The sequence below is a fragment of the Sciurus carolinensis genome, chromosome 1, assembly GCF_902686445.1.
Source record: "Sciurus carolinensis chromosome 1, mSciCar1.2, whole genome shotgun sequence".
NCBI lineage: Eukaryota > Metazoa > Chordata > Mammalia > Rodentia > Sciuridae > Sciurus > Sciurus carolinensis.
This window is the reverse complement of record NC_062213.1, coordinates 100,551,898-100,578,211: the sequence shown is the minus strand read 5'-3', so window position 1 is coordinate 100,578,211 and position 26,314 is coordinate 100,551,898. Positions and strand designations below refer to the sequence as shown.

The 26,314-nt window shown below is 40.1% G+C and overlaps 2 protein-coding genes and 1 pseudogene across 10 annotated transcripts in view; 1 reads left to right on the top strand and 2 right to left on the bottom strand.

Annotated features, from left to right (window-relative positions):
• Positions 1-11,490, bottom strand: part of LOC124989253 (60S ribosomal protein L10a-like) — a 137,895-nt pseudogene extending 126,405 nt beyond the window's left edge.
• Bcl9 (BCL9 transcription coactivator) overlaps positions 1-26,314 on the top strand; it is a 79,994-nt gene that overhangs the window by 36,001 nt on the left and 17,679 nt on the right. For 5 of the 9 annotated variants that reach the window (XM_047517216.1, XM_047517189.1, XM_047517206.1 and 2 more), the window contains exons 1-3: positions 19,802-20,003; positions 23,719-23,852; positions 25,983-26,064. The gene's annotated coding sequence lies outside the window, so the exon portion shown is untranslated. Of the gene's footprint in view, positions 1-19,801; positions 20,004-23,718; positions 23,853-25,982; positions 26,065-26,314 lie in introns of those variants that run through there. The other 4 variants (XM_047517154.1, XM_047517160.1, XM_047517168.1 and 1 more) reach the window with 3 other exon arrangements.
• Positions 19,147-22,384, bottom strand: LOC124989163 (extensin-like). The gene is made up of 2 exons (XM_047559163.1): positions 22,368-22,384; positions 19,147-20,158 (listed from the first exon to the last, which is right to left on the bottom strand). Exons 1-2 carry the CDS (start codon positions 22,382-22,384, stop codon positions 19,147-19,149), a joined length of 1,029 nt encoding a protein of 342 aa, XP_047415119.1.

Here is a 26,314-nt window from a genome sequence, read left to right as displayed (position 1 = left end):
ATTTCCTTGCAAGTAATGAGAGCTGTGTGTGATATGGTTGAAATCCTGTCCCTGAGATGGAGAACTCACGTGATGCTGACTGGGGCCCATTATCCCAAAGGCACTCGCAGGAATGCTAAGTCTGGCAAATATTAACTTGGGAACCACAGCAGCAGTTAGGATACAGCAATCTGCCCACCTTCCTAAACCTACCACTTTTGGGGTATGTTCTTATTTTTCTTTTCCTTGGCTTGAGCATTGTGTTTATTTCCCCTTTTCATTCATTCTTTCTTCTCTCAAAAAACACAAAGAAGACATATTTCCTCCATTGGTCTCTAACTGGAAATCCTGATATTCTCATTCATTTCAGAGCAGAAGGCTTCTCCTCTTTTGCCTAAGCAATACCCAGTACATTTATTCATCCTTCCTGCCCTGTGCTATGGGCTGGGCATTGGAAGAACTCTGGAGTCTTCCAGGAGTTACTGGGAACAGACTCTATCTATGGATAGAATAGATGGGCTTTGAGGACAGCTCAAAACTGTCATTTAGGGGAGCCCATTGTATGCCAGTTCTATGAAAAGCTTGCCTTGACAAAAAGAGGAGCATGGAATGTGCTTCTATAAGGCAGAGAAGAGAGCAATATATTAGATGGAAGAAAGCTAACTCACATCTGAATGTATGTAAAGAAAACACTTATAACTAAAGGGGAGGAGTTGTGGTTTAGGTTAAAACCACAAAGGAAGTGAAGGATGTTACCACTTTCCTCTTTGTGGGTAAAAGATTCTCCTCTGGCTCATCTCATGGGCTCTGTGAAACTGAGTCTTCCTATAGGAAAATGTTCATTACTCCTACCATCCACAAAAGCACCACGCACAGTGGTTTGTGGTCTTAAAGAGTTTTGATTGATTTTAAAAGCATAAACATGCTATAAAGTACCTACATTTCCAAACCTGTTGTCTCAAACGTGCTTCCCTCATCTTGAATAGAAAAGGAAATAATTAAACCTCTGAGAAATAAAAGGGAAGTGAAAGTTCTTTTCCCCATTACCTACACAATTTCCCTATTTCACTGTAATTTTTTGTTTTCCTGATGGTGATCCTATGAAAGTTTTGACTTGGCCAAGGAAATTAGTAGTTCTGGCTTACTAATGCCATGTTTTATTGAGGGCCCACTGTGTGCTGGGCATTTCCCTTATATTATTTCTAAGGAGAGGTTTTATCACTACTCCTATTTTTATAGGTGAGAAAACCAAAGTTAAAAAGAAATTGCCTAAAGTTATACTATATGACCTTGAACCTTATACTCAGGTTTATTTAATGGTAGCATTGGTGCTCTACCATGCTTCCTTAAAAATCTGGTTTTAAAAGTATTTCAGCTTTTTTAGAAGTGTTTCAAGTCACAGACTTGAAATTCAGGTTTTACATGGCTAATTATCAAGATGACCCAGAGCAAATTATTTGACCCTTCTAAGCCTTATGTGGTAAGTCTTGTCTGGTAGGATAATTGTTTAGGTAACATTGGGAAAGAACTCCTTACTGACTTTTTATTCGAATTAAATAAAGCAAAATATATATAGGCATAGCATAGAACTGGCATACAATGGGCTCCCCTAAACGATGGCCATATACTAGTCACATATAGGTCAGGTTCTGGAGCAAGCTGTGAAATATTAAATTGGTTAAGGCAGCCCTCTATTTACTTAAATTGTCCTAATTCCTGTCATCCTCACTGTCCAGGAAAAGATACATCAATTGTTAAATGACTGTTAACGCTTGGAAGAGAGACACCATGAAAGAAAGATGCCATAATTCTTTAACAATAAAACAAGTCAAGGGTTAGTTGTAGAATTCCATTATTTTAAAGTTTGAAAGGAGAGTTGTTGTTGTTTTTGGTTTTTTATTTTATTTTTTATTTTTATGGGGGGGGGGCAGAAGGCAGGGGTACTGGGAGGGTAGGAAAAAGGAAACCTTTTGAGTCCCCCAGCTACTTTGTACCCAAGGATCTGCATGGCGTTTAAGCTCATGCTTCTTTTTCTGGATACATTCAGTGTAGAGTCAGTTGTAGACTCCAGGTCTCAGCTGCTTTTGATCAGAACTTTTTTTTTTTTTCCTCCTCCTGCGGTGATGTTGCATGAATTTTAGACCCTGGTGACTTTCAGTTGCCTGGGTCTGTTTTTCATTGCAGTTTTGTCAGCATTTTACATCTAGGTTGAATTTGAAAACTTTTTCTTTATTTCTTCTCTATTCAATGTGAACTTCTGATTTTGGATTTTTTCCAGTTTATGTAAGATAAAATATTTGTTTATTTCCTGATTACAAAAGTAATAACTGTTCATGGTGGAGAATTAGAACAAAAGGATAAAGAAAATTTTAATCATTCATAAACCCAGCATCCAGAGCACAATTCACATTTCATTGAATTTCCTTTCAACTCTTCTCTATGCATATATGTTTCTATCCATATAAATCGTAGGTGCATGTATGCTTTGCAAAACTGGGATAGAATAATGTACATATTTTGTATCTTAATTATTCACATACTTTGTTATATACAGCATTTTTTGCATGTTGAAAGATTTATGTCTGTATAATATTTCATTGTATGAATGTACCAAGTTTTAATGTACCATTCTCATTCTGCCAGATGTTTAGATGCCACTTTGTATAAATTCCTTTTGCCTTATAAACTATTCCTTGAAAAGGAATTATTAGAGCAATTAGGACAAAGAGTATGAACTTTAAAATTTTTACTTAAAAAGATATTTGTTCCTGATTATTTTAATACCCACAAGCCTGGGTATGGCATTATTAAAGTCTCTTAAAATCTAGTGCCAAACTGTTTTCCAGAAATGTTACTCTAGTACAAGAGATGGCACAGTACAATAAGACACAGGACCAAATCTGTCCTGTGGCTTGTTTTTGAACAGCCCATAAGCTCAGAATGTTTTTACATGTTTAAATGCTTAGAAAAAAACCAAAAGAAAAATAATATTTCACAACACATGAAAATTATGTGAAATTCACATTTAAGTGTCCATAAAGTATTTTTGGAGCACTGCCACGCTCATTCATTTACACATTGTCTGTGGCTGCTTTCACCCTACTGTGTAAGAGCTGAGTAGTCTCAATGGATACTGTATGGCCTGCAAACCCAAAAATACTTACTATCTGCCTGCTACAAAAATACTTTACCAGCCGGTTACAGTGACACACGCCTGTAATTCCAGTGGTTCAGGAGGCTGAGACAGTAGGATCCAAGTTCAAAGTCAGCCTCAGCAACTTAGCGAGGCCCTAAGCAACTTAGTGAGACCCTGTCTCTAAATAAAATACAAAAAGGGTTGGGGATGCGGTTTAGTGGTTAATCCACCCCGAGGTCAATTCCTTGTACCAATGCCCTCCCTGCAAAAAAACCCCCAATTTTCCCGATTCTTGCTTTAGTGTGCAGTCCTACAAGATGCACATGAGAATGTTCACTTGACACATACATCAACATTGAAAATTGGAATTTTCTTTGTTAATTTAAGCAAGGCAACAAATATTTATCAAGAATTTGCCATGTGCCAAGTCCTCATGGAAAATACAATTTATTTGTGGTTCTTTGATTACAAGTTATAAAAGTTTTTTTTTATAAGTTCAAGAGAATTTTTTCTGTTAATAATGTATGTGAAAGAGAGAGAAAGAAAAAATGTTAAATTTCAACCACGGCATTTATATCTTTCATATCTCTTTGTATGACCTCTTTATATACTAAAATTTTTAATTTATTTACAGTTACATTTGTTTCAAATACTTTAGTTTCCAGTAGGTTGTCTACCGTTCATGATTTTTTATATACAGAATTTTACATTTGAATGGAATCAAATCTATTAAATTATTTTTTCCTTTGATTTCATTCTCAGAATCTTTCTCAGGGAAAAGATTCTCCAACTTTCAATAAATATTCACCTATATTTTCTTCTATTTCTCTTAAATGATTCATTCTTTTGTATTTATCTCTTTAAGTTCTCTGGATTTTTTTTTTTTTAATTGTATGGCATGAAAAGAGGATCTTAAATTTTCTCCCTAACAGTAGAACAATTACTCCAATATTATTTGTTAAGTAATCCTTCCTTTCTCCACTTACATGTGATTATCACTTTATTAAACTCTTACGTATCCTGGGATGTATTCTTTGTCACATTCCAGTTCTCTTCAGTGGTGTGTTTGTGTATGTTCATTGCTGATTCCTTATGATGTCCACCTTGTTCTTTATTAGATCTACACTGGATACAGACCCTGGCTGGATTTCTGGATTTATGTTTTTTCTGTTTCTTCCACGTGTTACCCCTTTGCAATTGTAAATGTCAGTAGCATCATCCCTTCTCTTGGTCATTTGTCAGGAATGTAGTATAAGCCTATCTTCTAAAACTACACAAACAGTAAGAAATCTTCCTACCAAATAGAAGAGAAAGGCTAGGGCCAGGCCTCACACGTATGTAAAACATGAACCATAGCGTTCATTCATAACCACTCCAAATGAAACAGCTTAAGCCTTGTAACCTGGGAGGTTGGAGGTTTTCTGGCCAAATAGCATCAACTGGCATGAAAAGAGCAAATCTCTAGCAGGGGTTCCCAGAAGGGCTGTTACATGATGCATAGCCCCTAACCTTCTGTTAATGGCTCACCCCGACCTGCCCTTGGTTCACAGTGGAGTTATTTCATTTACCAGGTGTGAAAATTGGATTTTACCACAGAGGAGGGGAGTTATTACCTATCAGGTCTGCTCTTTAGGGGAGCAGAGACTGTGATGGAATTTATTAAAAGAGATTTGCTATGCATGGAACATATAATTAGAGATGTGCTCCTTTAAAACTGGATTTGCAATCTTTGTCATTTTAGGAGGGCTTTTTTTTTTTTTTTTTTTTTCAGTGTTTCTGTCTGACAGTCCTCTTGCCGCGTAGGTTGCACACATCCTATCCAGGAACTGAATATTTTATATGGCACCATTCTGCCAAGAGACGGACCTCAGGGGTGTGACAAAGAGTACAGTTTAAGAAGATGGTGGGGACTACCTGCAGTTTGTATGTTGATATTAGTCACACATGTGATACTAAGAACTCAGAGGATGATAAAGTAATTTTCATGTTAATTAATTGCTATATAGTCTGGGCTGCAGTTTGATGGAGGTATTAGGGTCACTCTAAGACCTTTTAATGAGGGAACTCTTGAAAATCAAGATTTTAGAATTAATTACTAGTTGTTAGGGGACTACACAGACAACCTCAAAGTTGGTACCTGGTTAACTACATTTCCTCTTTAAAAAAAAAAAAAAAAAAGACACCTTGTTTACTATCATGGTGAAAGGGGTGGCTGAATTTATGATTGTTTAGCATTTCTAGCACACTGTGTTCTTGCTGAGAGGTTTAAACTTATTTATGTATGTATATTGGTTGCTCTTTGCAGCACTCCCAAGAGATGAGTGGGTGATAAGTTTTATTATTGTCTGCTTTTCCAACAAGAAAATGAAAAGGGAGCTCCTGAAAAGAGAAGGGAATTGCCTGGGTTTATAGCTCAGAGTCCTTGCCACCTTGTTAGGGGATCCTCAACAAAATGGTGAAAAATTCAGCCCATAAGCCCTCCTCTGCCTGAACCCAGCCCTGGTGTACCACCTGTGCCCTATCCTGTATCCCACTAACCACAGTAGGATGCTTACTCAAAATATCCACTTACTGGCTTTTCTGGGCTGGGCACTTGTGTCTAAACACATAACTTGCCTCACTAAGTCATTCCCCTGCTTTTCTCTTAAAGGCCCTGCTGTTTTCCCCACTGCCCAACTCAGATCCCTGAAGTCATCTGTGACTCAGCCTTTCCACCCACTTCTGTTGCCCAGTGAGCCAAGTATAATCTGCCACCCAGATATCTTTTACATTTTGTCTCTTCCCTTTCTTCCCCCTGCCCCTACCATAATTCAGTCCTCCTTACTCTATCTAGACTACTGGAATAGCCATTATTTTTCCTACACGTTCTGTTCTAAACTCTTCTGTTCCCTAAGTCTGCCTTAAACAGTTTTGAAAAATACCATTTTCTCACTGGGTCCATTCTCAGGAGCCATGTAAGTACAGATTCTTACCAGGCCCTCAAAGCCACCTCCTCTTTAGCCTTCTCTTCTACTTAGCCAGTAAACAATTTAATCAAGAGTACCTGTGGGCAGGGCGCGGTGGCGAATGCCTGCAATCCCTTTAACTCTGAGAGGCTGAGACTGGAGGCTGGGACTGGAGGAACGCAAGTTCAAAGCCAGACTCAGCAATTTAGAAAGGCCCTAAACAGTTTAGTGAGACCCTGTCGCAAAATAAACAATAACAAGGACTGGGGATGTAGCTCAGTGGTAAAGCTCCCCTGCGTTCAATCAATCCCCAGTACCAAAATATGAAAAATTAAAAATCACCTGTGGAATTCGGCAGACCAGCGATTGCCTTGATTAGTTCTAATTTGGCGGGTTGGCTCTGGGGCAAAGAACCTGCGCAGTTAACACGCTTCCAGATGATCCACGTGCTCCACACTGCTGGACCACATACTCCTCTGGTGGAATGCTTACTCTTAGCGAGTCCAGAGTTCTCAGCTGGTCCCTAAGTGTGCTGTTTTTCTAGTCTGAAACTCCCTCCTGGTCCCATCTCCACCTGTTGAAATTTTTCTCATGCTTTAAGGCCCAGCTCAAATATCTCCTTCGTGAAGTCTCTTTGGATTGTCCCAAAAGGATAGGATGCAAACTTCTTAGCAATAAAGTTAAGGTCCTTTCGCAACACAGCCCCCTTTTACAATTTCCAGTCCCATTTCCTGCTTGATTACTCCACTATGCCTATGCTCCCAGCACACCGAAATGCATCCTCCGAGTAGGCCCGGTACACATACCTCCGCCAGGAATGCCTGCCCCTCCCCCATCCCTTCCCTCCTTCCCTCCCTCCTAAACTTATCCTACTGGACTCAGCTCATATGTCATTTCCTCCGTGACACATTCGTCACCAAGTTTTTCGAGATTCTCCCCCGCCCCCACAGGCACTAAGTCCTCCCTCCTGCGCTTCCCCAGACCTTTATAGCCCAACAGGGAAGCCAAAGACAGTATATAACGCGCGTTTACCTATTTTATCTTCAACTCTAGGCAGTGAACTTGGCTAAGGTTGTATTCTAAGGACCTAGCACAGGCCTGGCACTGTGTCTCTACTCAATCCTAGATCGCATGCATGCATGAATCCCTTTTCTCCCCAGGTCCTTCTTCCTCTTTGAGCTTCTCTTCGAAGCTTTGCCTCATTTGAACTTGTTTTAGTCCCCCTATTAGATTGCAAACACCCTTGAGGGGAGAAATCTGGAAGATTTTGCTCCCTATCCCCAAGCCTGGCTCCTTACCCATGGCAGGAGGTCAATAAACATTTGTTTAATTGAATTGTAAGATGTTGTGCTCAGCTAGCTGCTAAACAACCCCATTTAAGGGGTTAACTAATAACACTCGGAGAAGTTCTTCTCCTTTGGGGGCATTTGCATTTTAATGGGAATCTTAAAAACCCAAAGGAAATGTTCTGTAATGGTGGGATTTCAGGCATTGTAGGGAGGCTTTTTTTTTTTTTTTTTTTTTTTTTTTTTTTTTTAATGGAGCTAGGTGGGAACTAGGAAAAATTCTCCAGCCCAGGTTTCTTAAACTTTTCTGTGTTGTGGGTCCCTTTAGCAATCTGGTGACGCCTACTGATAGAATATTCTACTGATAGAATAATGGTTTTTAAACACATAAAATTAAATACATAAGATTACAAAAATAGTTATAATGATCTAAATATTCAAAATATCAAATTTGCAATACGTTTGTATTGCAATATGTATCTCGAGACAAGTAATACACATTGAAATACAAACAATATTTATGCTTCTTTATTAAAACAATAAAGTCTACTGGCAGGTTTAATAACTACTGTAATTTTGTCATAGTGATGACTATTATTGGTTTGTGGAATATCTGTGATTCAATTGGTAAAAAATTCACAGACTGTTTATATCACCTTGTTCTGTTGCCTATTTTTATGATTGAAGGACATGAACAACTTCAGTTAGAAGTTTGGAAAAAGAAAGCTATCTTGCCTTCATCCAAAATTCTAGTCTTAGTCTTCAGTCCCAGTTTAGGGCTGGTAATTTAGCTCAGTGGTAAAGCACTTGACTAGTTCCATCTCCAGTACTGCTGACCAAAAAAACAAAACAAAACAAAACAAAACAAAAGCACTGTTTAGCCAAGCCCTCTGACAGGATCTGAGTGATGCTAAAGCCAGTGTTGTTCCAGACCCTAAACTTTCTGTTCTGCACTCCTCCGCCTCTGTACCTGAAACTCCCAGATTCTTTTTTTTTCCACATTTTTTATCGGTACATTATAACTGTGCATAATGATGGGACTTTTTACATACTTGCACATGCACACAACATAGCAATATAATTTGGTGAATATCACTCCCCAGCACTCCTCCTACACTACTCCCAGATTCTTACTTTTTACCCTTTGTTTCACCACCAAGGACAGTAGTCTAAATCTGCTTTATTTACATTAGAAATATAAAAGAAAGAGAAATAAAATGATTGGGTTTTCCCTCCATTAGCTGAGGTGCTAAGGTATCAGGACCTGGAGAAAGATCTAGTTTCCCGGCCTGGGAGGACCCACTTTCTGAAGTCCGTAAGCATGGTGGGGGGAAGGACAGGAGGAGGAGGGTTTGCCACAAATTCAGAAGAGGGAAATCAGTTGCAGAGAGTCTCCGAGAGTTTGTACGGGCTTCTTCCAATTTCAGAAGGTAGTATTAGGGCCAAAGAGCCTGATTCCAGGGGTGGCCTGGCATAATATCCATCTTGGTAGTTAATGAAATATCATTTAACTGAAATATCATTGCATTGCTCTTGAAATACTGCACTCCCTAATGCTGGTATTATTTCTAATTTGGGTAAAATTGTATGTACAATTCTCTTTTTAACACCAAAATACAAGGGACACATTCAGTCCATTCCCAGTTATCCATGTGTATTTCAGTCACTCAGAGGCAATTTTCTCCCAGACAGATTTACCCTAGTGTTGAGGGGCACATACCTCTGCTCTCAGTGGGTGAGAGCTTAGTAGATACAAGTAAATTTTATGATTAACTGGACATGTTGTTATCAAAGTGAGTACCATATTAGTTCAGCTATATTATCATCACTGCCTCTAAACATAGTGACATGAAAAGTTTTGCCCCTGGCAACTTCCTGTTCTCTTGCAAACATTTTCTTTGGTTGAGCTCATTCATTTTTATAGTTTTCACTCTCACCTTTGCATCCCCAGTCTACTCTTACCTAAAAGAACATTTCTACTTCTCTGTCTGATTGTCAGTCATAACCCTAAAACTTAACTGTTTTCCCTCACAAATCAGCTTCGCTTTCTAAAATACCAGCTTTACCAAGGTATAATGTATATACCATAAAATGAACCCATTTTAAGCATTATGATTCAATGATTTTTTTTTTTTTTTTTTTTTTTGTAAATTTATAGTAAATTTGTACCCATTGCCAAAATCTGGTTTTAGGATACTTGTTCACATGGAAAAGAACCTTATATCCATTTGCAACCAGTCCTCATTCCCACCCGCACTAATCTTCTTTTTGTCTCTATAGATTTCCCTTTTTTAGACATTTCATGTAAATAAAATCACATGACATGTAGTCTTTTGCATCTCACTTCTTTCACTTAGCATAGTGATTTTGTGATATTTCCATGTTGTAGTAAGTTTCAGTAGCTCATTCCTTATTGCTGAAAAAGATTCCATTGTATATAGATATACCATATTTTATTAATCAATTGATGGACGTTCAGGTGTTTCCACTTTTTGGCTAATTAGGAATAATGCTGCTATGGCTATTCACATATAAGTCTGTGCATAGACATTTTTTAAAAATTTCTTCTAGGTAGATATCTATAAGTAGAATTGCTGGATTATATATTAAACTCATGTTTGATTATTTTAAAAAACCGTTAAACTATTTTAGCAGATGGTAGCAGCATCATTTTACACTCCCATACAGCAATATGTGAGTTACAGTTTCTGTCCATTCTCACCAACACTTGGTCTTGTTTACCTTTTATTCTTATTCTTATTATTATTATTATTATTACCATCCCTAGATGGTATGTGGTATCTTATTGTAGGCAAGTGTCACAGTTGAATCCCTCCTATTTCTGATCACACTGTTCCTCTTTTCCACTAATACTGTGATTAGAAACAAAGTTTATACTGTTCTTCCTTCCTCTTTTACTTATGTGCTACAAAAGTCAGCTTCTACAACCTTTCTCTCAGGTGGTGCCTGAATTTACCACCTCATTCCCCTTTACCCTTCCTGAATCTGCATCTTTTCACACCTAAATTTCTGCAGGCTTCTAGCTGCTCTCCTTGCCTATTGTAGTTCTCTCCTCAAATCTTCCTTTCTGAAGCTGGAGATTAATTGTTACAATAGTAACATGAAAAGGGCATGCATGGATGTGGAATCAGGGAACTGTGTGCCAGTTCAGGAGTCACTATGCATTGTCATGTGACCTTGGGCTATTCCTGTAACCTATCTGAGCCCAGCTACTTCATTAAGTTACTTAACCTCTCTGAGCTATTTCCTCATGTGCAAAGTAACTTAATAATAGAACCTACCTTATAAAGTTGTTCAATAAAAGAAACTATCTGTTAGAGTTGTTCTATAGTAAAAGCTATTGTATAATATACTCTAGCACAGTGCCAGGCATATGGGAAAAAATCAGTGCTGGCTTCTATTATTATTTCAGTGATTATTCTGACTATGATTATTATTCATTATGATGGGGCCATCCCCCAAGCTTATCACATGATTTTCATAAAGATCAGATGCAGCTATAAATATGAAAATGCTTTGAAGAATAACATGAAATTTGCAATGTTGTTATTTTTGCATGGTGTTTCCCTTACTCAAGAAGAGGCAGTGCAGGACAGCAGCAAGAACACAGGTATTGCCACTATCCCAGCAATCATATTTGTGCCATTATGCTATTTCACAGTTGTGAAGGACTGGGGGTGTAGCTCAGTGTATGACACTTGGCTAGTGTGCAGGAGGCCCTGGGTTTGATCCCCAGTACCCTCGGTAGAAACACACAAAGTTGCAAGTCTTGGACAAGTCATTCATCCTCTCCATTTTGGTCTTCCCATCTGTAAAATGGGTGCAGTTATAACACATGTAGGCAGAGTTCAGTAAACTGTATTTTTTAAACTTTTAGAAAAGAATTCACAATGTATCTTTCTTGTATGTTTTCTCTAAATTATATTCTTTGTAATGAATCCCCACTTTATTTATCCATCTGTATTCCCCACTGATCCTTCCATGCACATTGAAGAGAGGCTACAATGTGGGAAGATTAACTTCCTTCACCTCAGATTGACTTTGGCTTGAATATCAGCTCCACTACTCTAGTAGCAGGACTGAGAGCAGTCACTTACCTTTCTAAATCTTGTTCTCCTGTCATTCCAGCAACTCAGGATGCTGAGGCAGGAAGATGGCAAGTTTGAGACCAGCCTTTATAATTCAGCAAGACCCTGTCTCAAAATAAAATAAAAGAGGGTTGGATACGTAACTCAATGCTACAGCACTTGCCTAGCATGTTTGAAGCCCTGAGTTCAATCCCACTTACTGGAAGGAAAGAAAGCGGGAGGTGGGGGAAGAGAAAGGGAGGAAGGAGGGGGTCGGAGGGAGAAAGATAAAGTTCCCTCAACTATAAACCAGGAATAACAGTTCATATCTCATGGGGTTATTGTGTCCTCAGAATAGTGATTGACACATGCACATACTAAGTACTCAAAAGTTGGCATCTATCATTATGATCATTTCTAAACATCTTTGCTATTATCATATTCTGCCTACATGTATACTGTGCTCCTTTCAATGTCTAGCTTGGCTCCTTGTCTCTCCTGGGTCATCCTCTCTACTGGAACCATCCAAATCACATCCTTCAAGGCCAGTTCAATTTCAAATCCTTCATGAAATCATTATTCATTACTCCAAACTCTACTCATTGCCTTTTTTTCCCCTGAAATTTTGTTGTTTGTGTTATGTCTGTAATTCAATTAAATGATTAATTATTATTAAACATTTTTGTTGTCGTTTCCTCAACTGGACTATAAGATTTCTTCAGCTTCTGCTGAAACTCTCATCCTACTTACTTTGGCACCAGACACATAGTAGGTACTTACTAATTCTTATCTGATAAATAGTAAGAAAGCAAACATGTAAAGTCATTATGAGATTTTAAACCAGGGGTTCCTTGAGCACCTGTCTAGCATCCTCTGCTACTATGAATCAGAACTGATGCTGAGCAAAATTATTAATTCCAAAACACAGCACAAAGTGTAGAAAGGGATGATTGACAAAGAGTTCCCAAATCAAGGTCAGTTCTGTGTAAGTTAGTAAGACCTGTCTTTATTGGCACAAACAACCTTGTTTTCTTCGTCACTTCTTGGCATCTCTCTCTAATTTCAACCCCTTCTTCCAATCCCAGTGGATTTACTGCCCTCAGAAAGTCCTCTGAGTATCTTCTGGCTTGAGTTCTGGGGAAAGATCTCCAAGCTTCAGAATTAGCCTTTTCTTTCTTCCCCACAATATTCCCTCAGTGCAGTTAGCAATTAAGGAGGATAGAGGTATGGCCAGATAACTTCTTAAAATAAAACAGAGCTAACCCTTTATTGTGCTATCCTCCCAAGGGCTTGGGGAAGTGGCATTTTAAATCCAAAGGTATGAATTTCTAATGGCAGAACTTAAAGGAGCAAGTCAGGACCATTAAGAAGATACTGGTGAGTGACATTAAGCATGAGAATGAGTGAAGTGTCAAGGGGCTTGATGGCCCCTAAAATCTCCCCTAAAGTCAGGTTCATTTTGGGTAATAACAGTAGCCAGTATAACAGTAATAATAATCACCAACATTTATTGAATCCTTACTGTGTACCAGACACTATTGACTGATTTTTCTATGTAGTCACTCATTTATTCCCACAATGCTGTAGGTGGAAAATAACATTACTCCAGTTGATGAATCCTAGTGTAGTTAAGTAACTTTTCTACAGTCACACAACTTACTAATGGCAGAGCTGGGATTCAAAACCAGGCAGTCTAACCGAGCCCCTCTATCCAGAAATGGCTCTGTTGAATCATGAGTCTCCTCTTATAAGCATTTTGGGAAAACAGGAACAAACTTCATGAGAAAAACCTAGCTACGGTCCCCATCATCATTACAGTAGACAAGGTGCTGTCCCTGTTGTGTGTAGGACACCACATGGAGTGCTGAGGAGACAGAGGCATCTGGCCCCACTGCATGTTGGAATCAACTTGACCTTCAGGTTACCTCAATACCTCCACCTCCATGAAGCAGATTTTGCTCATCCCCTCCCCCTCAAATAATGTGTCTCCTCTGATAGCCATTTTACTTTGTGCCTTTGCTCTGCCATTTATTTATTACCTTCTTTCTTGCATTGTGGTTATTTATATACATTGTCACACAGCTGAGCCTTTGCACATTGCTGAGTCCTTTGCCTGGCTGACTCCTACGCATTCTTTAAGATTCTGCTCAGGTTTTTTTGCATTTCCTACCTCTCCGGTCTGGATAGATACCGCTCTTCTGTATGCCCCCAACACCTGGTATTTCTCCATATCATAGCACTTATTTTAATTGTTTATAAATGTTTTCTTGTCAGTATTCCTAGCTTGATAGATCCCAGATCCCAACATCAGGGAACATGTCTGCTGTTTTTTGAGTTTCATTCAGTACTTTGCACCTGCCACACAGTGGGCTCTTACTAAAAAAAAAAAAAAAAAATTTAAAACACATGAACTCTCCATGCAAGTCTGATTGAACTTCAGAGACAGAATTGCATATCTGATTTATTTTTTTGGATCCCAAAGATGCCATGTACTTAGTAGATACTCAATAAATATAGCAACAATAAACTATTCAAAAACAGACATGAGATTCTGCTCTCAAGATATGGGGGACACTGGGACCTACAGTAAAAAGTAGGTGATATTAAAAGTTTGCATATTTAGGCTATATTTTAAAATTGGTAATATGAGCAACTGCTACTGAAATGAATGAGAAAGAAAACAAGGGTTTTTGTTTTGTTTTGTTTTATTTTTGTTTTTGCCTGAAGTTTCTTGATTAATGAAATGTAGCACAATATTTAAAACCAGGTCCATATGACTCTCAAGCCAGTGTTGTTTCTATTATACCATATTGTTAGGATCTTAGAGTAGATGGTCCTGAAGTATCACTGTGGCTTACATAACTCTAGAGGAATAGGCACTGCGTGAACTGTAATATATGTGGATAGGTCTTTCAGGGAGATCTAGCTGGAAAAAACATGTAGAATCAACTGGTGGGGGAGAAGCAGGAATGTCTGTTGTGACAATCCCAATCTGGAAATAGAAAACAATTAAATCAATTTAAGAAGGTATTTGTGGATATTGGTAACTGAGAGGATACATGGACAAAAGGAGATGTAGAGTCAGGATTACCCCCGAAGTTTTGAGTCTAGGTGAAAGGCATAGAAATTCAGAGGGGAGACTTTGGAAAGAGGGTGAATTTGTTTTTGACATGTGAAGTCCCTCTCTATGGATGAGGAGAAGACAGAAACGCAGGATTAATTTCAAGTGAGGCCTGTGTTAGACTTGCAGATGTGTTGGTTATGTGTTAAGAGGTGATGGCTGAAGTTGGAAAACTGGAGAGAGAGGATGATCAAAGAACTAAGGACTCTAAGGAGCACCCACAGTTTGGAGATAAAAGAAATAATTTGAATCAATAAAGAAGACAAAACATGAATATCATCACTTCTTAGAATTCAAAGCTAAAGGAAAAAAGGTGGGGGGTCTTCATTAGTTGGATTTGGCAATTATTTTTGGTCTTTTAGAGAGAACATTTCAGTAGAATGGTTGGGTTATTGACAGGAGGAAATGGAACTGAGAGGCAGTTAACATTTAGATAAATCTGGAGGAAAAAGAAATGGGGAAATAGAGTATTGCTATAGGAAAGATTTTACTAAAAATACAGAAGCAAAGGGTAGAAAGCCATTGGAAGGGAGAAAACTGTGCAAGGCCCTTGAGAGGTGGAATGAGATAACAGGTTGATCCTGCAATATAGAAGAAGTGTGGACAAAACTTGGAATAATTTCTGTGGAATATGTCATAGGCAACAATAAGAATACATAAAACAATTGCCAAGTTGTAAGTAATGAAGTTCAGTTTGTTTCATCACCTGAACTTTGGTTGGGATCCACTTTCTTGGTCTCATGTCTGGCAGCCCAGGGGTGAAAATGAATAAATGTGGGTACATATCAGCATTAGGCACTTCCATTGCTCAATGGTAAGTGGTCAAGGAGTCCAAGAAGGCAGCGTGCAAACCAAGAAAGTGAAGTCAAACCTGAAGTGGTTGAGTAGCAATTCCAGAGAAATTGTGAAGAGGTTGATTGTGCAAAATGGGAAGAGTACAGCAGCAAATGCAGAACTTGGAAAAAAATAATTTTATTATTTCTTAGGTAAATGTCTAGAAGGAATCAAATGAACTAGTAGGAACTCTTACCCAGATTGTTGGGAAAGCAGTTAAGAATAAGAGATGAAATAATAAATTAGTGGAAATAGAGGGGGAAGAGGGAAGTGGGATAAGAACGCATTTTAAGAACTGAAGATCAATCAACTTGGGGAGGAATGGGTAGAGCACATGGGACACTTATAGAGTCTCATGTTAAGCAGGATGGACCATATGGTTAAGTCAGAAAAGTGGAGAAGGACTTCAGTACTGAAATTTTATCATTTGGTACCCAGGAAAATGGCAGGTTGAATGTCACAAAGTTTGAATTTTAGAAGGCAGAATGATAAAGAGTTAAGAGGCACAACTGTATAGGTTAAGCATGAAAATAAAGGAGGTAAACATTGTTGGAGACTTCCGAAGAGATGTATCCTCTCACAGATCCACTAGAGCTTCACAAACAGGGTGCCTCTAATTCCCAGATTGTGGAAAGCACATCTGTGCTGACACAAAACAGTATCCAACCTTTCATCAGAGTGCCAACTGTTTAAGGCGAAGCTACAGGAGGAAAGGAAGGGGGAATATTGATTTCTACCTTACACAAGAGACATTTTCCAGCAGGAATGAAGCGCTAGTATTCATTCCCCCATGGCCTTCAATGGGCTGGTGAAAGCAAGGCGAGGAGACTTGTCTCTCCTGTCATGGGCAACCCAAAGAAGAAATCATTTCCTGCCTGTGTTACTACAGCAGTACAAAAGTCAGGAGATGCCATTCCATTCTAATCTTTCATTTTGAGTCAGTATGACTTCCTTGTCAGTATTCCTTTGGTGTTGAAATTCACTAGCTTTGGTTTGGACAATGAGGTAGATGAATTGGTCATAAGTAGTACAAGCAGCAGGAACCCATGGTCAAGTTGAGGACTTTGACCGTAGGAAGAATTTGTTAGAGCCTCTTGTAACCCTAACACGAGCTGAGTGGGCTCAACCTTTCTTTGTCTTAATTTCGTTGTTCCTAAGGTAGATCTTCTTGTTCTTTCTACAATTGTAAGTAGTATTAGGAATGAACAATCTTGGGAAATTAGAACAGTGCTGTGGAGTGTTGAATTTAAATTCTAATCCATAACAGAGAGCATAATCTTGGCAAATCATTAAACTTACATGTCAGAATTCTCATCTGAGAAACAGAATGGAGTTCCTTCCAATTCTAATATTCAGGTATGTTTAGCAAGAGCTGAGGAAACAAAAGCACTTGGACTTTCAATTCGAAGTGCAGCACACAGTAGAAAGACTGGAGGCAAACCTAAATAATAACACCAGTGCTATGTATGAGTAGTTGAAGAAGGAGCCAAACTTCCACCTCCCATGTTTGCAATACAGCAAATGCTTATCATCCATATGAGAAGCACATTTCAGTAACTAAGAAAATCAAAGCTAGGTTTCTTTAGTGTCAAAAGCCTTTATTTTTTAACAATTTTACCATCTGAATTAAAAAAAATATTCCTTATCTTAGAATTCTAGAGAAGCAGCAACCGTTTGAAGCATTTATTTATAGGATGCTTTTAAAAATGACTTCTCCATTATCCATTAGTGTTCACACACACACACACACACACACACACACACACACACGTTGTCAGATTCTTGTACACCAAAATAGAATACTTTCTCAAGTGAGAAGGAAATGAATGGAAGTTAGAAAATTTAGATGGCAGATATTCTAGTAAAATAAACCATTTAATAGCATAAATATTTTAAGACACATTTCCATCCCATGTGTAATATAACTAAATTAATATTACTACAGAAACTTTAACCTTTAGATTCTGTGACTTTTAGCATGCTTAATTTCTTCTTTTTTTCTCTCATAAAACATCCATTTATTTTGGTTGCACATAGCATCCTTAAATTCTCGATATTATTCCTCTTACCCTAGTGTTGTATACTTAGTACTCCTTTGTATTTTCGTTCCAATAACAAAAATAATTTTGAACTCTGACACATATGACTGCATGAGGGCTTAATGCCTAGCAAAAACAGTTAAGAATATTTAATTCATGCCTTCTTATGAGTATTTTTAAACTTGCTGAGCAGAGGTGATCTAGTTTGGAATACCCCAGTTCAAGGCTTATTTTGGCAGATACAATCTTATCTATATACCCTATAAGTCCTTCTTTCCACCTACATTAGAAATTCCAAATGTATCTTGCATGTTCTGGGTTTAGTTGTATTTTCTTACATCTGTACCATACCTGACTCTCCCACCCTCAATCCCCCGCCTCCATTTACAGAAGTTCTTGGCTATGTTACATCAAATATTCTATAGACAAAACTTGACAAAAGAGCATTTTATTTTAATTATTTCCTATTTGGAATCCCTCACTTACTCTTAGTTTATATTGTTTACAACCATTATTGGTTTCTTTATTTATATCCTCAGTCACAACAGAAGACAAAGAGAAAACATCTTGCTACAATTTTCCATAGGATCTTATGATGGGGAGATATGTCAAGAAACTTACATGGCCAGTTAAGGGTTTTAAGTGGTTTGGAAAGCAGTGAATCAGCTTCAACATTTAGGGTTCTCTTGTACCATTCTTTACAATAGCACCATTCATTAAAAGGGTGCCCCAAGGAAGGTTTCCTATTTTATAGATAGGGAAATTGACACAGAAATAGGTATCCTGGTTAAAATCATGGGTAACAGAAGCAAGAGCAGAAGAAAATTTATCTAGGTCTCTTAGCTGTGTTGCCTATCTTTGTTGAGAAAATGCAGTACATTCTAACCTAGGCATACTTCACTTAACTGAGTTACAAGAGCCATTAGGGCAGTGCACTGAGTTGCAGAGGCGCCTTAGATCAAGACCCTACAAAGCACAGTCGCAGAGATTAACTACAATGTATTCTGGGGAGGGCTGCAGAGCAGACAGGTGTGTAATAACAATCGGTCTCGGCAGCAACAGGGCCACACAAATAAAACAGGAGTAGCCTAAATCTGAGCTTTGATTCAGCAACATGCGTTAACCATGATGCCTTCACTTTTCCTTTTGAGAAAAAGTGCAGTCTAACCGGCTACCCTCTCACTTCACCGTGGACAGCCACAGTATCGGGATCCACAGGCTTTAAGCTTTCCACACTAGAGGTTTTCCAAAAAATTAGGGGAGCGATACTGTGGTTGTGAAGTGATTTGAAGACCAGGACAGAAGGTCCCCTGTGTGGGCACTAGGTAGCGATGCCTGAGCGGGGCGGGGCTGGGCTGGGCCCGACAAGGAAGGACATCCTGCACCAGTCACCTTGTCTGCAGGACCCCAGCTAGAATCTGCTTTGGAGAGGGTAGAGGAGAGTGCAACCTCAAGGGGGACCTGCTCCCTTGGGAGGGGAGAAAGCCCGCAATAGCAAAGACAGCACAGACACTGAGAGGTGAAGGGAAGGGACCGGAAAGGGGCAGGGTGAAATTGCATCTTAGAGGTGTGAGGAGGTGGCCTTGAAGATTGAGGACTAGGCCGGGACCAGGGCAGCAGGGAAGAGTGAGGGAAAGACCGGTCCTACAGCAGCTCCCACTCCGTTTCTGTCAAAGATGGCCAAATTCCACGCAGCCCTTCCCCCTTCCGCGCCTTTTCTAGTCCCCTTCGTTTGCTCCCAGAGCTGCAGAAGGCGGTGGGGGGTCCGGGTGAGTGTGCGCGAAGAGGAGGGTGCGGGAAAGGAGAGAATACCCCCCGGCCGCACCTCTCACCCCACCGGCCCTTTGGGAGGTTCTTTTAGTTGAGAAAGAGGGCTCTGCCGCTTTAAGGTGGGGAGTGGGCGTCACCTCTGGCCCGGTGACCGGCTGGGAAGGGGACTTGGTGGGCGTGTCCATGCAAACCAGGAGGTGGTGCCGGTAGGGCGGTCCCATAGTAAAATGTTGGAGGGCGGGGCGGAGCCGAGGAGGCGAGGCTACTTGGTGGGCGGGGAGCGGGGGCGGAGCCTCTGCGGGAAGGCGGGGGAGGGGGAGGAGGAAGCGGCTGGGTTGGTACCATTGCACGCGTTCCGGGAGGGGGGCTGGTGACATTCCCCTGGAGGGGGCGGGCCCTTCCCGGCGGCGGGGCCGGGCGCCGAGGCGGGGAGGGGCGGTCCCCATTCCCCGCCGGGCGGGACGTCGGGGCCGGGGGAGGGGGCACTTCTCCGCTCGCGTCCGAGGCGGGGCCGGCCGTACCTTTCGTGGCGCGGTGCAGCTGGGGGAGGGTCGAGGGGAGGGGGAAGGGGCGGTACCGGGAGGGGGGAGCCGGAAAGGGGGAGGCGCCGGCGGACAATGGAGCCTATGTGTGCCTGCGGGAGTGGGACGGCGCCGCCGCCGCCGCTGCCGCCGCCGGGGGGAGACGCTGCGCCGCCGCTGCCGCTGGCCCCGGCCCCGGCCCCCCGGGGCTGAGAGCCGCCCCGGACCGAAGCCCCCTCCCCTGCTCCGCTCCTCCTCGCCCCTCCCCCACTCCTGCCTCCAGGGTAAGTGGCACCTCGGGGGAGGGGGAGGGGAAGGACCCGAGCCGGGGTTGGGGGGGCCAGGTCCGCGCGTGGAGAGCCGGTTTGGGGGCAGAAGCAGCCGCAGCCCTGGAGGGCCGTAGCGGAGGAGGGGTGGTCCACAGGGGCGGGGGTCGGAGCTGCGGATTTAGGGAGTTGAGTCTGGAGGAGCCTGTTGGGGGAGGTGGGGGTGCCACAGGAGAGGTGGGAAGAGACGGGCACATCTTTCGGTTTTTTAGAGGTGTGTCCCAAGCGGTGCTTGGAGAGGTTACCTGAGGAAATACGACCGTCCCAGGGTCCTGGGATGAAGGGGCATTGGAGTGGCGAGATAGAGGACTAATAAGGGAATTCAGATTGAGTTTGGTGGGGTCCGTAAAACCTGGAGATGGATAGAGGGGTAAAGGAGACTTTGCAGGCCAGTGACTTGTTGAAGGCTGAAGGGGGCTGAGGTGAAAGCTAAGAAGAATGTATGAGTAGTAGAGGACTCCAGCAGGTGAGTTGGTGATGTCTAGGTCACTGAGTCATTGTGGGGGTCGTGGAACACACCAGTGATTTTCAAAGTGGAACCCTAGTTGCTGGCCTTTGAAAGTTGCCAAGACTATTAAGATGTCACTGGTTAGTGTTGGGTGAGCTTGGTGAAATGGAGACATCCTAAGGAAAACAGCAGGGTTGGTTATTATGTCCAAAGGGAAGGGCCAAGGCCTGTAAGACTATTGCCGGGGGCCTTATGTGAAGGCTACCAAGCATGAAGTAGGAGGCCTGAAATCTGTCCTCCAAGAGCCTTGGTCTTCAGGAAGGTAAGAAAGAATGGGTTGTAAGAGAGGAGTCTAAATTGGAGCCCAATGGAGACTAATAAAGTTATTAGACAAGTAGAGAAATGGATATAACTGTGTCTTAGCAGAGAGAGTCTCTAAGGTGGGATAGAAATGATGCAAATTTACTTTGGTTAAGGTGAACATAGGTAATTCCCTGGCATGACTTTAGTGAGAAATTGAGTGGCTTTGTTAGAAGTTACATTTTGGTCAGTGTTGTGTGTTGAAGTATTTGTTGGCATTTAATTTATTAAGGAATTAAATGTTTGTTTTTGGTGCTGGGAATTGAACCCAGGGTTGCTCAACTACTGAGCCACATTCCCAGCCCTTTTTTATTTTTTATTTTGAGACAGGGTCTCGCTAAGTTTTTAGGGCCTTTATAAGTGGCTTTGAACTTGCCATCCTCCTGCCTCAGCCTCCTGAGCTACTGGGATTATAGACATGCACCACTACACCCAGCTAAATGTTTCTTCTTGAGACAGATTTGGGCTCTTGTGCACTGAGCACAAAGTGATGAATCAGAATTAGCAGGTAGTTAAGGATAAGTTGTAAGATAGTTGAATGGTGAAAGGAGGGAGCAAAAGAATGTTGGATGGTAAGATTTAAGTGTATGTCGAACCTATGATTGTGGAAGCAGTGAGACATGATTGATTGAAAACCAGTGACTGGGACGTTTGGCAAGAAAGAAGTATTTGTGTGTATAAACATGATACTCCTACGTAAAAATTTAAGACAGTTCACTTTATTTACTGCTGAAAAAGACCCAGACTATTAGAGGGGTGAATAAAAGAAGCTGTTAAGTGAAATAAAAATGCTTTGAGGAAAGAGGGTTCAGTTAATTGATGTTTGGATAAGAAGAGAAAAATCTAAAGTTAGAAAAGTTCAGCAAGTGGGGTGTTTGTGTGTGTGAGATGTTGGTAGTTTTATGACCTAGAGATTTGGTATTGAACCACTAGCATGTTCTTTTGTAATAACTGAATTTAAGGAGATAATAGTTTCAGAATATATGATAGACATGGAGGTCATTGGCTAAAAGATGGAAGAACAATTTTCATATAATTCTTTTTTTATAAGGCAAGTAGTACATAACTGACTCTTGTACAAATGATTCCTAACCTGGACTTTTGGATGACTAGCACAAGCAAAAAAGTACTTATATACATTGGAATTTATTTTATGAGATATTCCCCCCTTAACCTTCAGAAGTGACTGCTTTTGTAAATCAAAAAAAAAAAAAAAAAAACTCTGGATTGTAGGAGAAAAAAATATATAGAAAGATTTCACAAACATGTAATCAACTATATATTTGATCGTGGTGATTTGGTTCAGTGGTTAAATCCCAAATGTGGAATCATTAGCTCTCCAATTGCCTTATGGTGACTTTGAACAAATCTCTCATATTATTCTCCCATCTATGAAGTGGTAATGCTACCTACTCTAACCACACATAACTGCATTTCAGCCTATCAAGTTAATGCCTATCTGCAAAGTACTTTGAGCACCTCTGAGATTGAGATTAGTCTAACTTTTCTCTCACCTCTGCAAAATTACCATCTCACTAGCAGACTAAATTCAGCTGTTGCAACAATTATACCAACCTGCTTATCAAGAACCAAAAAGGAATTTCTTGTACATCTGTCTTGTTCTGTTGTCTGAGTTTTGGTTTTAGATTAATTTTGAAAGGTACTCTCTCCATTTATTGACAAGATAGGAATAGTGATGAAAATTGCAGAAATGAAAGCGAAGGTCACTGAGAGAGTAGAAAGATAGTTGCTGTGAGTACTAACCTAGGCTTTGCCAACTCTGTGTGTATGTGGCCTTGAACTTGTTTCTTTGCTTCCTGGCAGTTTAGTTTTCTCCAACTATGAAATAGTGTTGGTGGGATGATTTACTTCTGTCTGCCGTGATGAATATGATAGTTGAGTGTGTAGAAACTTTATTTACTTTAGAATGGGAGTTCTTAACTTTTGTATTCCATGTACCTCTTTGGCAATTTAGTAAAATGTAGGACCCCTTCTGGGAATATTTTTAAATGCACAAAATAAAATGCATAGAATTAGTTATGAAATGGAAGCAGTTATCAAAGTGTTGTGATATAGTGATATATGTGCCTCATTATAACACACTGAATAATAAAACGTAACCTCAGGTTTAATATTACTGTAATTTTGAAGTAGCAATGACCATGCTAAGTTATTATGTTAGGGTATTTATAACAACTGTGTGACATGAAAATATCTTGTAGTTATTTTGGTAACAGTCACAGGATTGCCAGTACTTTCATGAATTATTATAACTGTAACCACAGTTGAAGATCTGACTTTTTCCCAGGAAGTTCATAGACATACCTCCTCCCTGAAGTCTATCCACCAGAAGCCTTGGGAGTCAGTGATTCCCAGGTTAAGAATGCCTACTATTTTTTTTTCCTAGACCAAGCAATTTTTGGAAGTTAAATTATCATATCTTATGGACACTTGCCTTTTAGGCTTTGTGATATTTTTCAGTATCTCTACCATTTGGAAAACAGGAACATATGAAACAAAAGTCCATTTTGCAAACTGTGGTGGCTATTCTTGGTTGTGGAAAAGTTAAAAACAACAATTCTTAGGAAATTTTTGTGTCTGGTGGATTTTGCTTTATAAGCTCCTCTATTACCTATTAATCATGCCTATTCCTCGGTGGGCTAAATTTGGGCTGCAGGGTACCTAGCTCCAAATTGTATTTTGAGTTTTAGTGGGCTTTGCCTTCCTTTCCCATTTTTGACCTGGGTGCTTTCTTATTGCCTTTTCCGGATATTTCTTTGACCACAGAGAATTGGGGAGTGGGTAGTTTTCTTTGGAATCAGTATGAATTTGGATATGAACTTTTCCTTTTATCTTGTCTTGTAGGACTGAATGTGGGACTAGCTAGTGTCCTTCCACTTTGACTTAAAAATTCCCTTCTGTTTGGGTGACAGAGATCATTTTCAGAAAGCTCGTGTGTCCTGATGTAGAAGAAGAGAGCAAATTGGACACCTTAAAAGGTAAAGAACTTGCTAATAAACCCGTAACTTCTGGGATTCAGTCTGAATTTGTTAGATTTTCATTTTTGTATCTACAGGGTTTCTTCTAAGCTAAATTTACATTGGTTCATTATTCTAGCAGTTCCTAAGGTAAAAGTCATCAAATTGAATGCAAGTCAAAACTACAAATGCAGTTACCTATACTTTTCTGTGAGCAGGGACTTGAGCATAACTCACTTCAGAAGGCTGAGGAAAAAGACAGGTGGTGGGAGTTAAACAGGAATTTGCCATGTCACCTTTGGTTTCCATAAATGCAAGGTAAGGGTGGCAGTGTACAACCCCATTATAACACATGGATCAACCAGCATTTATTGAGTTTCTACTGGGTGTCAGGTGCTGAGGCAGTGAATGACACTGTCCTCAGGGAATCCTCTGTCTATACATAACAGTGCCACAGTTTTATAGGTGTTATAATAGTGTTAATAAAATGCTTTATGTGGCCATAGAGGACACACGGGGGATAGTTGGCAATCAAGGAGAATTTCCCAAAGAATGGAACTTTGTTCTGAAATACTACTTTGGATAACCATTTTTCTAAATGATTGAAATCATGTAGTTGAAATTCATTTTTAGGTGCTTGAATTTTGTCCAGACTCTTCAGTTTAATATGAATTTTGTTTCTTTGAAAGTTTGTTAGTTATTGAAGGACAGTAGATGCATTTTTACCTCATTAAGTACTAAAGCATACATTAATATTTTATGTGGACCAAGGTTTCTATACATGTCCTATGTATAGTTTACTTTCCTCCAGTCTTCCTGTTGGTGGGTAAAGATTGGTCCCTCCTATTGTATACTTTTGATGAGAAGAAGCCTTTTATTAGTTGGCATGCCAGAAGTTAAAAATGAGCTTGGAATGGAATCCTGAGGCCTTTTAGTTCCACATTCTAAGTTTGATACTATGCCTTTTATGGAGTAGTGGTCATAGCATAGAAATGAAATTTGTTAAACATGACATAGTTCTAATAAACTTGACTTAGAGCAGGGAAGTAGGAAAGCTTCACTGGAAGAGTTGAAATTGAATCTTAGAGGTGGTTCTGAGCTTGATCAAGTTTACTTGTGAATTTGCCTAAAACTTTATATTAACCTTATAGAATCTCCTTTTAAGGATTCTGAATAATTTGGCCCTACGATAGTCTGGAACTATTCTCCCTTGCAATTTTAGGACTGTAAATTCTGAGCAAAGTGGGAATTCAGTGTCATAACTGTGTAAGGACGGATGTTGAAAATAGTTCTGCTTGACCAGTCATTGTTCTGATAATGTAATCTTAAGCTCAGTTCAACACAGCCCTTTGCACACAGTAGGCATTAAATAAAAGGAGATCACATGGTCAGGTTGCTTAGCCTTAAGTTCCCTCCAAAGAATATGAAAATAAATTTTCTTGCTGGATGCTTGCCATGTAGAATTGCAGTTGAGAGGAGGGAGGAACCATGAGTGGTTTTCACTTTGTAAATTCAAAAGCCTATCTGGAATTTTGTTTCTTTTCACCTTTGCAGTCAGTGCTCAATGCTGTATACTAATAAGAAATGGGTAGAAGCAAAAATACCCACTACCAAAATACCCAGAAATTTCAAAAGTAGAAAAACTGGGCCAGGTGCAGTGGGTCATGCCTGTAATCCCAGTGGTTTGGGAAACTGAGTCAGGAGTTTCAGAGTTCAAAGCCAGCCTCAGCAACATAGAGGCACTAAGCAACTCAGTGAGACCCTGTCTTAAAATAAAAATATGAAGTAGGGCTGGAGATGTGGCTCAGTGAGTGCCTCCGAGTTCAATTCCTGGTACTCACCCACCCCCAGAAAAAAAGTAGAAAAAACTGATTTTGATTATACCTAGTATTTCTCTAGTCTCTGAAAATAAAATGTGCAGTTGGCAAGGAGAAAAAACCATAAGGGCCTTGAATTATCTACAGATTGTATATCTACCCTTTAATAATTGGGAGCAGATTCTGTTTACAAGGGAGATGACAATTTCCTTGTAAACTGATATTTTAGAATAAGCGGGAAACCTATTTTCCTCTTAAGGTATTCAGTGACAAATTGATATGGTTTATTTTTTTAAATCCACTTAGGAATTTTTTTCCCACTATCCTCTTCCAGGTGAGATCACCTTTAAGAAAGGGGTTCCTGGACTCACCACCTCCAGGATGAGCACTGCAGTGTCGTGACCCTTGGGGTTTTGGTGAGTAGACTGATGGATGACAGCACTGGGGTGCAGGCCTGGCTTAGAAAGATGATCTTGGGGAAAGTTTCAGGTTTATTTAACAGACATTTTTTTTCCCTTTACATCACCCAACTCCCCCTCTTCACCTCCTATCCCAGCACCATTTTATCTACTTCTTTGAGTTCAACTTTTTTCAATTCTGTGTGCAGTATTTGTTTTTCTGTGCTTATTTCACTTAACATAGTGTTGTCTAGTTTCATCTATTTGT